Source organism: Nycticebus coucang, chromosome 13 (assembly GCF_027406575.1).
Source record: "Nycticebus coucang isolate mNycCou1 chromosome 13, mNycCou1.pri, whole genome shotgun sequence".
Taxonomy (NCBI): Eukaryota; Metazoa; Chordata; class Mammalia; order Primates; family Lorisidae; genus Nycticebus; species Nycticebus coucang.
The window spans coordinates 23927400-23944366 of NC_069792.1; the positions used below are offsets into that span (position 1 = coordinate 23927400).

The 16967-nt window shown below is 39.5% G+C and overlaps 1 protein-coding gene and 1 pseudogene across 9 annotated transcripts in view; one reads left to right on the forward strand and one right to left on the reverse strand.

The window, feature by feature from the left end:
* The window catches only part of STAU2 (staufen double-stranded RNA binding protein 2), a 329861-nt gene that overhangs the window by 92104 nt on the left and 220790 nt on the right, over positions 1-16967 (reverse strand). For 5 of the 8 annotated variants that reach the window (XM_053559242.1, XM_053559239.1, XM_053559245.1 and 2 more), the window contains one exon: positions 9274-9387. The exons of 2 other annotated variants lie outside the window; for them this stretch is intronic. In XM_053559242.1, coding sequence (XP_053415217.1) covers positions 9274-9387 — 114 coding nt within the window. Of the gene's footprint in view, positions 1-5038; positions 5141-9273; positions 9388-16967 lie in introns of those variants that run through there. One more of the 8 variants, XM_053559246.1, reaches the window with a different exon arrangement.
* LOC128563787 (3-beta-hydroxysteroid-Delta(8),Delta(7)-isomerase-like) lies at positions 6054-7108 on the forward strand (annotated as a pseudogene). Its single transcript, XR_008373890.1, has one exon. The product of XR_008373890.1 is annotated as a 3-beta-hydroxysteroid-Delta(8),Delta(7)-isomerase-like (transcript).

A 16967-nucleotide genomic window follows, 5' to 3' on the forward strand; every position in this document is an offset into this window, starting at 1 on the left:
CAGATGACACTGGCTTGAATTCTACCCTGAATGAACACTGACTTGTATACTACATCACAGAGGCTAGAACCATGAGGACTGTGGTCACAGATGACACTGGCTTGAATTCTACCCTGAATGAACACTGACTTGTATACTATATCACAGAGGCTAGAACCACGAGGTGCCCCTGGCACTTGAAGAAAATAATTTAAGACACCAACGACATACTCATATGCATGGAGGTAGGCTAGAACAATTAAAAGTTATAAATGGTAAAAGAATTAATGGAGATATGAATTCCTAAGGATAGTTTCACATATTCAGAGTATTGAGAATATGAGAATTCTCTGAGGTCATTACTTGGGAAGTACTGGGATCCTTTCACAAAGAAATATTTTTATAGGGTTACCATCAGAGAAAGCTTATTGGGCCATTCTATTTTTCTCATTAATTTTACCAAATGAATTCTACCAAATACAGGTCATTCTAATTTTCTTAGAAATTCAGTTTAATTCCAACCTATAAACATTTATTGAGTTCCTTCTAAGTGCCAGAAAATACTGCGGTAAGACCAGTCCTGGACCTTGAGAAGGTCACTGCTCACTGGCACAGGCCAACACTAAAATGGATAATGGGACATAGTTTGATAAGTGTAACAATGAAATAATGTAAAAGTACAGATAGACCAAAAAGGAAGGTGAGGTTTAACTTCATCGGTTTGGGGAAGGCCTACTGACCGGAGTGATGTCCTGGTTGAATCCAAGGGATACAACAACTAATGTTCCCACATGAGCAAGGACAGACATGTGAAAGCACGCGGTGCGGTAGCTCAGGACCACGTGAGCGCATGAAGCGTGCGTGTAAGTTGAGCACAGGGTGAAAGGTAAAAGATGAGATCAGAGACACAGCAGGAACCAAATCCTTGGCTTTCACCCTGCAGATCTATGCCATTCAATACCCATGTGGCTACTGAGTACCTGAAATGGGTCAGTCCAAAATCAGAAATGCTGTGAAGTGTAAAATACACACCAGATTTCAAGTCTTAAAAAAAGGAAAATATCCCAACAATCTTAAAAATTGGTATCATGTTGAAATGCTATTTTAGATGTATTGGGTGAAGTAAATAAAATGTGCTAGGGTGGCGCCTGTGGCTCAAAGGAGTAGGGTGCCGGCCCCATATGCTGCAGGAGGCAAGTTCAAATCCAGCCCCGGCCAGAAACTGAAAAGAAAAAACAAAAAAACAGTGCTATGTTTTTTAATGTAGCTACTAGAAAATTTTAAATTACATGTATGACATTTGATCCCTCATGTATGTGCATAGTCCTTGTGGTTGACCTTGAACAACCATTTCACCCCAAGCAGTTAGGGCAGAGGTGGTGCTACTTCTCCTCCCAGTGACTAGATCAGAGATGGCCACGTGACCAATATGACCCAGGCCTATGAGCTATGAGGAAAAGACAGCTGCAGGGGTTCCTGGCATGCACATCTTTGCCCCAAAACAAGGTCGGATCTCTCCTTTTGGATGTGGCTGTGGCGCACATGACACAGAGAGTATGTGGCTATCTTTCTATTAGTCACAGGATGAAGTGGAGGGTAGCAGAGTTAAGAAAAGGGAATAACCTGAGTCCTTATTGACATCAATGAGCTGCTTTATCAACCAACCTTGGAGCTCACCCTTCCTTTGAACTTCCTGTTATGTGAGATAAAGAGATTCCTTATTATTTAACCAGTGTGAGTCAGACTTTCTGTTAGTTGTAGCCCAGAGCACCCTGGCTGATAAACTCTATTAGACTATAACTACCTCAGGGGCAAAGGAGTACAGGTACTATCACTTGAGATCATCTAGTACTGCAAAAGTTCTGCACACAGTTTGTAATCAATCAATACATTATTGTTGTGATAATATATGTTTGGATAAAATGTAGGAAGGCTTTCCTTCATTCTTTCATTAAAATAGTCCTAAAATACCATTTAACTGTAAGACTTTGTGGCATAATTAGGCAAAGAGACTTTTAATTAATTAGAAAATAACCTATCAATAGAACATAATTAATCAAAAATAGAGCAGAATACCCAGTAGATCTATGAATTGTTACACTTAATGGTTGTCCTTTGAGAGGCCTGACTTGAATCATGGTCAAAGCATACACATTGGGAACAATTCAGCTTAATTTTACTAATCTGGACATAAACCTTAAAAGCAATGCAGCAAATGTAGCAAATATAGAACTGCCAATTGCCACAGTGCCTTGTTAGAATTATTGTGAGAATTAAGCAAAATAATATGTGGCGAGCTTAGTACAACAGCACACAGTAAACATCCTATCTAAAAATTTGGTCTTGTTTATTTTCTCTTACAGCATTTATTTTTTAATCTAAGTACAGATGGTCCCTGACTTAAGCACAGTTCGACTTAGACAATTTTTTCAACTTTACAATGGTGTGAAAGTGACACATATTCAGTAGAAACCATACTTTGAATTTTGATCTCTTCCTGAGCTGGCAATATGCACCGTGATACTCTCTGCTCCTGATGGGCAGCGGCAGCAACCTGAGGCGCCTGGCCAGCCACACAGCCATGAGGTAGTCTGAGCTGAGCTGCAATGCCTGGTAGGTTGGGTGTGGTAAGTGCATTTTCTTTTTTTTATAGAGACAGAGTCTCACTTTATGGCCCTCGGTATAGTGCCGTGTGTCACATGGCTCACAGCAACCTCCAACTCCTGGGCTGAAGCGATTCTCTTGCCTCAGCCTCCCGAGCAGCTGGGACTACAGGTGCCCGCCACAACGCCCGGCTATTTTTTTGTTGTTGTTGCAGTTTGTCTGGGGCTGGGTTTGAACCTGCCACCCTTGGCATATGGGGCCAGCGCCCTACTCACTGAGCCACAGGTGCCGCCCGGTAAGTGCATTTTCTACTTATGGTACTTTCAACTTACAATGGGTTTAATCAGGACGTCACCTCACCATACACTGAAGGAGCGTCTCTAATGAGCTAACATTGCATTGTCACTTATTCTATGTGGTATTCTTGCTTTTGTGGACTAGAAGTCAGGTTACAGTAAACACTTATATATATATGGTGTAATTCAATGGCTGGTTAGTGCTTGGTTAGGTGGTTGATTTAATTCTTTTATTTATATGAAGCAAGTAAGCTCCAGATCTAAGCTCAACACAATAAGGTAGGCAGCAGTAAACCTACTGACTAGAAATTAAATATTTTCACGAAGCTACATCTACCGGCTCAATATTCGTGAGACTGGTGATATTGACAATGCAATCAGAATGAAGATGAATGAAAAGAAAACATAAAGATAGGAAAGGAAGTTTATGACTCTGGGCTGTAACTAGAAGGTGACTGATGTAATAATTAAAGGAGATAGACAGGAAGAGGCACTCAGTAACGTCTGAAGTCTTAAGAAAGATGCAGAAAGGGTGGAGGTCAAAGGAGAAAGAATGCTTGATGAGTTGTGCCAAGCTAGAAGACTCCAAAACTTTTCTGCACTATTACCAAGGATTTTGCTTATAACTACACACACTAACCAATATAACTTTAATTTCCAAATAGAGTATGCTGAGTAAGATTGACCAGAACCCTCACTAGCTCAATCTTAAAAAAAAACTATTTTCTTTACTCAATTTATAAGGATTATCACTTAAAAGTTGTAAGATCTACAACTTTTAAATTTTATAAGACACTTGGCTCACCAAGGACTAAGGCTGTGAGTTACCTTTGCAAGCTTCAGTGTCTGGTGGAGTCACCTAGGGTAGTTGTTCAGACAGCTCATGTTTGCTGAAGAAATTAGTATCTGGAAATTTAAACTATGTTTTTGTTCTGAACAACTAAACATCTTAAAGTTGTGACTTTCTAATGTCACATTTGTTGTGATGAATGAGGCAAACACATGTAGAACATTCTCTCCCAGACACCCTGGGGACCTCCAGGCAAATGCAGCCTGACTGCCCACTGTCGGGATGAGAATTCAGTTTGCAAACGGGAACAGACCTTTCCCCTGAAGTCAGACGGGGTGGGCTGAGACCACTTTTTGAGGACTAATAATTATTCTAGAAGTCTGAAGCAGGCTTTTATGAATCACTGACATTAGGAGACGCTCTAAATCAGGCTACAGGTTAAATTTAGAGGCATGTTTCCCCAGGGTCAGTACTGTATGATTAACTGATAATGCAATGAATCCGGTGGTTTTTCTTTAAAAGTTAGGTTTATTCAAGTATTATCTATATACAGTAAGATTAACCCTTTTTAGAGTATAGTTCAGTAAGTGTGATGAATGTATATAGTAATGTTTCTACCACCACAGTTGAAACGTAGCACTCCCCATCACCCCCCAAAATGCCCTCAGGGCATTACTCTCAGCCTCTGGCACCCACTGATCTGTTTTCTATTCCTTTAGTTTGACTTTTCCACAATGTACACAAATGGCATCTACAGCATGTAGCCTTCTGAGTAGCTTTTCTCACTTACCATCATGAAACTGGCAATGAGGCCTGTGAGTGGGATATGGTGAACAGCAGAGCAGTTGGAACTGAAGTTGGAGACGTGGAGGGGCTAAACCATGCAGGGTGTGGTAGGTGTAGTGAGGAGCCATCGGAAGGTATTGAACAGTTGAGTAATGTCATCTGATTAATTTAAAAATAATTTTGGCTAACGTGTGGAATACAGACCATAGTGGAACAAAAGTAGAAAAAAGGAGGCTAGTTTAGAGGGTCTGCAGTCATCTGTGTTGAAAATGATATGGACTGAAACCGAATGGTAACACTGGAGGTGGTGGAAAGGGGTCTATCAGAGAGGAAATGCAGAAAAGAGGCACTGGGATTAGATGTAGCATGCAAGGGGAGAGAGGAGTCAAGGGCAGCTTGCAGGAGGGTCTGAGCAACTTGAGGAGTGGTAGCAACAATCCACCCAGATGGGGGAAAGGAAAAAACAGAGAAGAGAAAGCAGGTGTGGCAGGGGGATGTGGAGAACTAACAGTTCCATACGTTTGGACATGGGCACGCAGATGGTATTGAGTCTTTCTCCTGACCCTCTGCCTACCTGTACTAACCTGTGATAGAGAAATTTCACTTAACACTCCCTGTCCTGTTATTTTCCAATACAGTGAGAGAACCTACCAGGTGATAATTCAGCCTCTACTTCACTGAGTTCCTAGAATTAAATTAAAAAAAAAAAATAAGAAGATACACTATAAAGGCGAGACTAGAGAGTTCTTCCATCAGTCATCTTTATTTTCTACCCAAGGAATAATAACCTTAATTCCTAAGAAGAATCATCGCCGAATTTGAAAAATACTTTTTTTCCTCAGAATATTAATTCTGTTTGTTCAATTGCATTGGCCAAATGGATTGGGAATAAAAAGGGTTTTTTCAGTCAGTTGTAATTTTTCTTGCTTTAAAATGTTTCCCTGTCAGCTTGGCGCCTGTGGCTCAAGCAGCTAAGGCGCCAGCCACATACACCTGAGCTGGTGCATTCGAATCCAGCCCGGGCCCGCCAAACGACGACGGCTGCAACGAATAAAATGTTTCCCTGTGAAAAAGTGTTCAGTGGTCTATCTTTTCCATATTAGACATCAAGTTTCTGCTGGTATGGCAAAGGAGTACCTTCTGCCTGGGCAAAGGCTGGGAAGGAAGTAATGGCAACACACTGTAGAAAAGCCAGGAGGCGTGGAGTGGAGGGTTACTCTGCGCCTCTTTTCCCCAGTGTGCCCAGTTATCCTAGTACTGACTATACCACTACCCACTTTGCAGCCCTAAGGCCACCACAGTGAAGTGTTCAGGTGATCACTTGATAGGATGATCATTCCTGTCATGGTTCTGGTCATTTATTCATTCATCAATTTGGCCATTACCAAAGAAGACTGAAAGTTTCTTTTTTATCTTAAAAGTTCATGCAAATTTGTCTTCTTTAATGTATTTGCTTTAATACCAAATGTCTTCATTTACTTACCATCGAGTATAATGGACATTCCAAGTAGGTGGGGTGTAAGCCCACTACGTACAGCCACACAGGTTGTTCAGTGCACACCTCAATGAGGGCCAAACTGCATCTATTGGGGATTTGTCTATTAAAAATTCTTCTGGAGACTTTGCTGTGATGGCGCTTTAGGCAGCCAACAATCAGCCCGAGAAGACATGACTACCAATGCTGGCCCCTTGCACCCATACTGGCCTCAGAACCTAAGGCTGGATAACTTTTTACCTAATGAATACTCCACCTGGCATCTCCTGGCTGGCCTCTTCTCTGTGGGGTCTTAGTCATGACCACATGGCATTTGTCCAGTCACGCTGTAGTTGTCCCACAGGGGACTAGGCGGCGACTGTCCCTGTGCTGGTTTGCAGTTTGTGAGTTTATTCACCTGACTATTGAGGGCTGGTTCATTCTTTACCATGAGGACCTTCTTGGAGACCAAGCCTTCTTATCCCAACTCTGGAAAGAATATGCCAAGGGAGATAGCCGATACATCCTGGGTGACAACTTCATGGTATGCATGGAAACCATCACAGTTTTACTGTGGAGACCATTCAGCCTGTGGGTGGTGATCGCCTTTCTCCACCAGCAACCCTTCCGCTTTGTCCTACAGCTTGTGGTCTCTGTGGGCCAGATCTATGGGGACATAATGTACTTCCTGACAGAGTACCACCATGGATTCCAGCATGGGGAGCTGGGCCATCCCCTCTACTTCTGGTTTTACTTTGTCTTCATGAACTCCCTGTGGATCGTGCTGCCTGGAATCCTTGTGTTTGATTCTGTGAAGCAGCTAACACATGCCCAGAGTGTGCTGGATGTGAAGGCCACGAAAGCCAAGAGCAAGAAGAATTAAGAAGAGGTGGACTGGACTCCAACACTGGCTAATGGGGAGCTCTCCAGCTGCAAGAAGAGTCCAGTCCTGCTCCCATAGGTTAGAGGGACAAAGCTAATTGACATGTCAAATTCAGGCTGGTGGGTCAGAGCTGGGAAAGAAAGGGGCCATGTAAAGGTATAAGAGAAGCCAGGAGGTCTAGAATGGTGGCAGTTTTTAAAATCAGGGGATATTGAAAAAAAAGAAAAAGAAAAAAAATGTTCAGAAAATAAAATGAAAATTGGAAATAAAAGATTTTGATTCCAAAAAAATAAAAATTCTTCTGTCAGATGGCAGTAAAATACCTTGAAGAAGAGGCACTTTCTTTTTTTTATTTGTAAAGGTGCCATATGAGCAAACAGTAGTCCTGGATTTTGAGTACCTTCACAAACGAACTTGGCATGAGCTTAAACCAGCCTCGTCATCTTATATACAAGCCACCTTCCAAAGAGGTGAAGAAACAAGGTCCCATAGGCAACTCAGGACAAAGTTGGGTTTGATCCCAGTCTCCATTCCCCATCCAGTGCTCTTTTATAGCAACATGCCAGCTGTGCTAATGGCGAGTCGCTTTTCTCCAATGTGGGTCACTGACATGCTCCTTCACTTCTTTGCTCAGCCTCAAAAGAAGAGCTTTGCAGTACAGTATGCCACGGTGCTCTTACCATTTGTTTCCACCACGAGTGGACAGAGAAATAGATATAGGGGTAGCAATGCTGTATTTGCCAAATATTCCAAGGGGTGAATGTGGATGCAGGAACCATGTCTGACATTCTCCCATGCATCCTCAGCACTCGGCCTACAACTATGTCATAGTTTATGTAAAGAAACATAGCACTTTCTGTAAACTAGTTTAGATGATGGCCCACAAGTCTCACTGTACCCTTCTGCAGACAGGGCATATGTCAGGGTAAAAACCTGAGAAGCACACTGGCACGCTCTGTAAGCTGCTTTCCAGATGAACATGCCATAACTGTTTATTTTGGGGCTCATTCAACCAGGAACAGGAAGATCAGTTATAAAATCACAAAACGGTAGCACTGGAATGGACTTTGTAAGTCATCTAACCCAACTCCTTCATTAACATTCCAGGAAACAGAGTCAGAAGGAGGTGACAGAAGTCTACCCAGGTGGCTGTAGCTAACTTACACCATGGTTAGATCTCCTGACCACCAGCTAGCTGCTCTTTCCTGACTACCACAATACCTCTCACCAATGAACAAGTAAGGACTGGACTAGAGAGGTGTGCACTCCTAAGAATGTTTTCCTAGGTCTTGAGTTGAACAATGATAAATTGTAAGTCTGAGAAGACTATTAATTCTCTCCATGCAAGAAGCACTACTAGAAGGAAAAAAAGATTAGTCAGGTGAGACTATTAGCGGTCCTAAAATTTACTGAAAAATGGATATGAAGTGGGTTATAATTATTCTGTATGTGAACGGTTAATTTAGAAAGCACAGCTTGTTAGTCACTCAGTAAATTGTATATGTCTATTTACTCTGCCAGGCTAGAAATTCTAGGACATGACCACAGTTTAGTCTAATGTGATGATTATTTTAATTAAAAATATGTATTATCTTATAAACAGGATGTACTCTCAAGCTGCTATTTAAATAATCAAATGAATTTTTTAATTAAAAAACAATATACTTTACAGATTTTTAGCTTTATTTGAGAATAAAACTTTCAAAGTAAAAACAACACTGCAACTTTATTTCCATAATACCCCAAGTTATGGGACTAAGCTGATGGTTTTGAAAATTCACATGGTTATTTCATAGTACAATCATGCACTGCGTAATGACATTTTAGTAACAGGTCACATATACCAAATACACATCACTGTGTTATGATTGTCCACAGTATTCAGTACAGTAAGCCTCTGTACAGTTCTGTAGCCCAGAAGCAATAGGCTGTACCATATAGCCTAGGTGTGTAGCAGGCCATATGTCTAGATTTGTGTAAGTACACTCTATGAGGTTCACACACTGACAAAATCATCTGATTACACATTTCTTAGACCATATCGCTGTCATTAAGTGATGCATGACTGTATATTCTATAATATAAAATTCTTAACAGAACCAAGTGAGTATATTGCAGTGAGATTCCAGGATTATCTACATTGTTTTGTTGGTCCTTTTTCTCATATATAATTATTAAAGATAAAAATAACTTTTAGGGCAATTATTTTTTCCTTATAAGAGAATTCTATTATATATTTAAATTAATAATAAACTATAAATAAGAAGTTTAAAATACTTTAAATCTTCTAGGACATCTGTTTCCCAACACAATTTTTGTTTTTTCAAAAGTCTAGCAAATGGTCCTAGCAAATAATGCAAAAGGAAAGCAAAGCTGTATGTGTGCACATAGCTCTCATTCTGATGGCCTCTAAGTTCTGAGCTGAGCCACAACACAGCAAAATGGCAGTGGCATATTATACCTGGTCATGGCTGGCTTCAGTGGAGCTTCCAATAGCATGGAAAGTCATCTGCACAGGGGCTAATGTCAGACAGGTCACATACTCTCTGCCACTTTGTCTATCACAGTAGTGAACCTATAACAGAACACATGCAATCTGCTGAACACTACTTTGAGAGGGAGTCAGGTGCAACAGGTCCTTTTTCAAAGGGTCTAGATTTTAGGAAGAATTCAAATAATTTTTGCAGAACACACTTTATATATTTAAAACCTTATTGGACTCCACCAATATTTGTGAAAAATCTATTAATTCCATCGTAAGTCTTTTTCAGGTTTTAAGGGAGTTTAGGAAATGCTATACAAAGTATTTTACATTACAGAAAGTAGAAAAATTCACAACTAATTGCTACACCTATATTTGAGGTCTAGCTTTTTTGAACTAGTCAAAGTGCATTTTATTCCAGTGGAAATTTGTCAGCCTAATTTTTCTCTCATTTTTGACTCTATGTGCATGTGACTGCTGCTTAATTGATGGTGACATTCTTCTATTTCTACTTTATAGATCCTACAAAACTACTATTGAATAGATATGTATTGAAATTATGACATTACAATCAAATTGAATGATTTGTAATGCACTGTCCAAAATAAAGTTGCCACAATATTATTTTTCTGAGTTAAATAAAGCTAACCATTATTAAAACCACGTGTAAGACACTCCATGTAAGAGGTACGGTATATGGGGGTAGAGAAGGGTGAGCCCATCTTCCCATTAAGGAATTTTCCATCCTTCTATTTATCTACTTTCAGAAAAGTTCTTTCAGTATAAAAAGAGAAATTGCTTTTATGATAAATTAATAAAAATGCACCTATAAAATGGAATCGGATTCCTACTAATTATATTAGACAGAAAATTGGTTTTATTAGCTATAACATGCTCAATTTGTTAAATGTTTATAAGGTAAAGGCATAGGTGAAAAATCTTGAATTTGTGATGAAGAGAATTAAAACACACACCCGAATTAGTCCCTTGTCTTAGGTGTCCTAGGCTTTATTCTAATTGCTGCATAATCTCCATATGCCTTTATTATAGAATATAACCCACATTTGCATGGGTATCTGTAATATGGATCTGGCTGAAGATTACAACAATATGAACCCTAGTCTAATGGTTTAATAATTCAACATTTTAAACCACTAGGGTTAAGAATGGCCATCATGTTCCCTGGAGGTAGGGAAACTCCCTCCTGAGAATCTATAAAAATAGGTTAGGGCTCAAATCAAGTTAATATAAAAACTTTGTTTCCAAACTACTATAAAGATTTTGTTATAAAAATATTTTTTCCAAGTCAACCTTGGAGAAAAAGATTTGACAAACAGTTCTAATACAAATTAAAAGCTCAGTCAATGGACATGAGTTCAAGAATGTAAAAGTGTTGTTTACTATGCATCAACTAGGTATGATGGGGAAAAAAATGAAACTTATCACATAACAGGTTTAGGCAAAAGCCAATAAATATGGTGACACTATAATAGCTATAGTTAACAATCATTTATGGTATAGTTAAAGTACTATGTCTGATACAGTGCTATTATAAAACATGCTCTCCTTAAATTTAATAAAATATAATCACCCTTTTGACACCAATTGGAAGTCTGTCTGAAAGACAAGAAACTCTCCTAAATACAGAGAGACAACGAACATGTTCATATGTCAACTGACTTACTGCGGCTCTATTTCTTCTCCAAGAGAAAGGAAAGTTATAAAAGACAAAAGATAGGACAAGACAATTCTAGTCAAAAAAAAAGCTTCAAACCTTGTTTTCCTCCAGATATAATTACTGAAAGATTTCATTTTTCTCCTAACTGTATATAATTCACTGTGAGCTTGTAAGTATCTAATAAAATACCGTGTCCTGCAGACATTCAATATTAGTGTATATATTTAACTCATATATCAAAGATGAAGGTAAAGGTGCAAGAAGTTAGCACACAGCTCCAAAGATGTCACAGCAGCTAGTGAAGTGGCAGAGACTGCTAGCTGTCCCTCACTATCCTTCCACTCGCAATCTTAGCTGAGCACTTGAATACTCACAATAAAGACCATATTTGCCAAGTCCCCTTGTAGGTACAACTGGCCATATAATTAAGCAGACTGTAACTGGAAGAATTCTGTGGCAGTTTCCTAGAAACTCTGAAAGGAGAACATAGGTGAATGTCTTTTTCTTTTCTTTACCCATTTCGCCAACTTACTTTTGGAGTGTAAACATTACCATCTTTGATCCTGACGACAGGGACCAAAACCTAGATACGATTGAGTGGTGAGTCAGAAGGAACTTGGGTTCCTGAGGACTTCATACAAGCCTTAAACTGAAAGCTTATAGAACTTTGTATGAGCGAAAACAATCTCTCAATTAAAACAAACAATTTTAGTTTATTTAAATCACTAGGTTTTTTATCACTCACAAAAGAATCTAACTCCAACAAAATTTTTCCTTCTACTCCAGAACTGATGAGGGTACTACTCCTCCATGGCCAACAATAAAAAGAGCTCTAGAGAGCGACCCACATCTAGGGCTAGGCCTCCTTATAGGAGTCGGCACAACTGGTCGGACCGCACAGAATATACAGAGGAACAAGGGCTAGGAAAGTGAACAGGAGGGAATCATTTGGACTGTCAGCCTGATGAGGAATACAGTAGTTCCAATTAGTGGGGCAGCTCTAAGAGAATAACTGATAGAGGGGGAATGCCTGCACGAAAGAAAGACTAATATTTCAGTCCCTAGTCAAAAGCTTGCCAAGAATTGAAGCTGTCAGACCCCTTTGAAAAGAAATGTTGTCTGGAAGCATATGAAAATATAAAACAGGATGTGGAAATACCTAAGATCTTTTTGAAGAAGTACTAGGCAGAAAGGAAAAGGAAAAAATACAAAGGATAAAGGAAGATCTGCTCAGTCTAGATCTCCACAGCCCTTGGAGGGAATGAAAGAGAATCTCAGCAGAAGCCAAGGGCTACTCAGTCAGCTAGAGTAATACCCACCAACAGAGGAGTTCAGGAGCACGGACCACAGGAAAAGCCAAAAGAAAATACAGCTGTCCTTGGGGCCAGAGTGAGCTGAGAGAAAGTGACCACTGCCTCTTACTCTATGTGGAAACCCACAGTGGAGATCACCAGACTAAGAGTGGCACCTTCCCCTACTCTAGTCCCCCTCCCCAGACCAGAGAAGTAAGGCCATGAAACAGAGGTAGAGTGTCCAGGGAGGTGTCTCAGAATCACATTAAGCCTCTACCCCAGCAAACACAAACGGTCAAAGACCCTGAAGTGAGAGGAGAGAGATCAATATCACACTTGCTCCTTTAAGTCTCTCGAGCAAAAACATATGGCTTGCCATGACAGGATGTGAATTTGGAATTTGCCACTGAACTGGACTATACTTTTTAAAAACTAATGGTAACTAGAAAACAATGATATTTGCCAAGGATACATCACAAAGGAATATGAATGGGAAATTTGATAGAACATAGAGGAAAACGGTGACTGGGAAATATAAAATCATTCCATGTTATACCCACATTGCAATGACACTGCCCAATAAACCAGGTAAAAATATGTGAAAAAATATATGAAACTATTGCTTGAGGACCCAATTTTGAATTAAACAAAAAATAATATGCTGATAAAGGCCTTAAGAAAGAATCACATTTTACAGTCATTGATCAATGACTGAGAAAAACAAATTTCACATGGCTCTCTTCAGGTGTATGTTTTCTTCTAGGGAATAAAAATGTTAGCACTCCAAACTGTGAAATAAAAAAACATGTGAATGACATATTGAAATTCACCCTCTAAATGATTAGCAGGAGCGAGGAACTGTAGAACAATACATTGAAATAATTAGGGTAATAAAATTCCATTATGTTCTATAATGCACAAATTTTCAGAATCAGGTAAAATCTTTCTGCTAGAATAAAACTCTGTGTTTCTACAAATGTAGCCCTAGAAATTCCACTATACATTTTTCATAGCACCTTGATTTTGGTTAACAAAAAATAAATAAAGAATTTTAGAAGATTAAAGTAATCTCCCTATGTTTACTTTAAGACTATTATTTATAGGTCATATTTTGCTACCTTCCATACTCTAAAATGTAAGCAACCAATCTGATTTTTATAATGTTGTAGAGCTTGTTCTGGATTTATAACATCACTGACATTTTATTTTTTTCTCATAAATCTACAAAAATTATTCTACTAAAATGTGAGTCATAATTTTCAATATGTCAATAAATAACATGGCTTAAGAGAATCGCGGAAGCCCAGGAGTTGGAGGTTGCTGTGAGCTGTGTGAGGCCATGGCACTCTACCGAGGGCCATAAAGTGAGACTCTGTCTCTACAAAAAAAAAAAAAAAAAAAAGAAATTTCCAAATCTGTATAATTTTTACTTTAAAGCAAGTTTCCTAGTTTGATTTGCAATCCCATAAACCAGATGAGATCCCATACTTGCACATTCTGACAATGATCTCTCTTTAATGGATTCTTTTTACTGAAGGCACCTTTACATAAACAAATCACTTCAATATTCCTATAATTTGAGAAATAAAATACTGTAAGTCTTAAAATTAACACAAAAAGCCTGGTATGTGAAGTTTTTCATACCCCTATGAAAACATGAGGGGTCACCCAAGCAAAATTTAGATTCTCTACCCCATCTCCAAAAAAGGTTGAATCAAACTTTTCCTACAGGGCTGAAGTTCCATGATATTGTAGGACTACTAAATATTTTACTCATCTCAGCAGGGAATTGGTTAACTGCTAGTCTATCAGATGTTTTAAATGGCCACTCCTTGTGGAATAAAAATGAGGAAGGTATGAAAAAGATCTATGTTTAAGAAAGAAAGTTGCTTCTCAGATCATTAAGGAAAGATAAAGGCCTGTATATGCATATGTGATACATAACATCATCAATTTTGAGAAAACATGTTTAATTAATAAGCCTCAGATTCATTAAACATGGAGCCTACTTCACAGCAGAGGGCAGCAATTCCATTGCAGCTACCACCTAGAAGCCCTGCACAGAAGAGTAAAAGACAGCAAGGAACTGCAGAACCAAAAAAAGTTTAAATCTTAGGATATTTGGAATCTACACAAAAGACCTAAATCTTTGTTAAATGCAAAATAGCATATTCTTGGCAGAGCTCGAAATAGATCTGCTTCATACATACTGACCTAAATAAGTAGATTAACACGGTTTTAAACATTTTTCTTTCTTTTTTTCTTTCTTCTTCTTTTTTTTCTTTTGGAGTTTCTGGCTGGGGCTGAGTTTGAATCCACCACCTCTGGTATATGGGGCCAGCACTCTACCCCTTGAGCCACAGACACTGCCCACGTTTTAAACATATCTTAACTACTTTTTTTTTTTAGATCGCTTGATGACATATAAATTATCTTATTTGGGTTGATGGTAAACCGTATAAAGATTCATAAAGACAGTCATTACATTCTATTTATTACTAATGAATTAATTTATAAGCAATCAATAAAATTATAGTTTATTCATGAAAAGCATTTAGAACTGTGGCTGTCTCATGGTTAGAATTAAACTAATATCAGATAGACATTACTATAATAACATATCCCATTATAATGTAATAAAATGAATGACAAGATGTATATTAAGAAAATTAATTAGAATAACGTCTGTTAATGAGTTTTCCTTGTTTTTTTCCTCTAATCTTCTTCAAAACTAACAGACACTATCCATTCATTTGTAACAAAAATGTGAGCATACGTTTAAAATGATCAGCTGTCTACCGGATCTGTACCCATGACTGTGACTGGCTAATTTTCCTATTTTTTGTAAAGACAAATCCTGATCTTGCTCAGGCTGGTCTCAAACTCCTGAGTTCAAGGGATCCTCTTATCTCAGATCCCAAAGTGCTAAGATTACAGGAATGAGACAATGTGCCTCACAAAAAACTAATCTTTTAATAAGAAAAATTCTCTTTAGGGTCAAAGGAAAATTACAGTTATATGGGCATTTAGTATACCATCAAAGTTAAATTTATTCAAACTCTTTTCTCAGTGGGGCCAACTCTACTACTTTTCATGTATTAGAATTCTACTACATTGAATATCAATTTAAAGAATGGGCATCAATAGAGTTGCCCTACAACCATGATCGGTGCCCACCCAGACCTCCGTAAGAGCTGCACGGCGACCACGATGGGAGCCTCCATAAGAGCTGCGCTGCATCCGATACCCGTGCTGCCCGGACACCCGTAAGAGCTGTGCCAGGACAGCGATCGGCACTGGCCCAGACCTCGGTAAGAGCTGGGCCGCAACCCGTGCCTGCCAGACCTACACATGCCCCGACCAGGAACTGTGGGAGCTGCACAACCCTGTGTCTTCCCTCCAGTACCCTCCCTGCCTCCACACCACCGGCTCATCTGGCCAGGGACTCTGGTAGCTGCGTGCCCTCCGGAGCCCTCCCTACTTCTGCGCGAGCGCTTCTCCTGGCCAGGAACTGCTGGAGCCTTGGGCTCTCTGTGCCAAAGTCACTGGGCGCCAGGCACTCACAGAACCGGGCGCACCACCTCCAGCCCTGTTGCTGGATCCGGGTGTGTCACACTCTGGAGCTGCTCCCACAACCAGAACCCCCTGGCTGGGGCAGCCACAGAGGAACTACACAGGGTCACTCCCTACACAGATCCAGTAACAATAGAGTGATCCCGCTGGGGTCTAATCTTAAAGAGACACCTCCCCAACTCTGAGGACAGCCAGAGGCAACAGTGAAAAACAATCATGAGGTGAAATCAACTGAAAAACTCTGGCAATATGAATAATCAGAGTAGATCAACTCCCCCAAGGATCAATGGAGCAGACATAGCACAAGATCCTATGCAAAAACAAATAGCTGAGATGTCAGAAACCAAATTCAGAATATGGATAGCAAATAAGATCAAATTAGAATTCCAAGCAGTAACCCAAAAGATATCTCAAGAATTCAACGTATTCAAAGACCAAATGACCAAAGATTTTGACACATTGAGACAAGAAGCTGTAGCCCTCAAAGATCTGAGAAACACAGTAGAATCCCTCAGTAACAGAATGGAGCAAACAGAAGAACGGATTTCTGATACTGAAGACAAAGCTTTCGAACACTCCTAAACTCTCAAAGAGGAAGAGAAATGGAGGGCAGAAACAGATCACTCTCTCAGAGAGCTCTGGAATAATTCGAAGAACACCAATATTCATCTTATACGGATCCCCAAAAGCGACGAAGTGGCTTCACAAGGCACAGAGTCTCTTCTCCATGAGATTACGAAGGAGAACTTTCCAGACATGCCAAGAGATTCTGAAATTCAGATAGCAGACAGTTTCAGAACTCCAGCACGACTCAACCCAATTAAGACATCCCCCAGACACATCATAATCAATTTCACTAAACTTAATATGAAGGAGAAAATTCTGAAAGCAGTCAGACGAAAGAAAACCATCACCTACAAGGGCAAGAATATTAGAATAACTGCAGATCTCTCTGCTGAAACCTTTCAAGCTAGAAGAGGATGGTCATTGACTTTTAATCTCCTAACACAAAATAACTTTCAACCCAGGATCCTATACACAGCTAAACTGAGTTTCATTTATGACGGTGAAATTAAATACTTTAACGACATTCACATGTTGAAGAAATTTGCCATAACTAAACTAGCTCT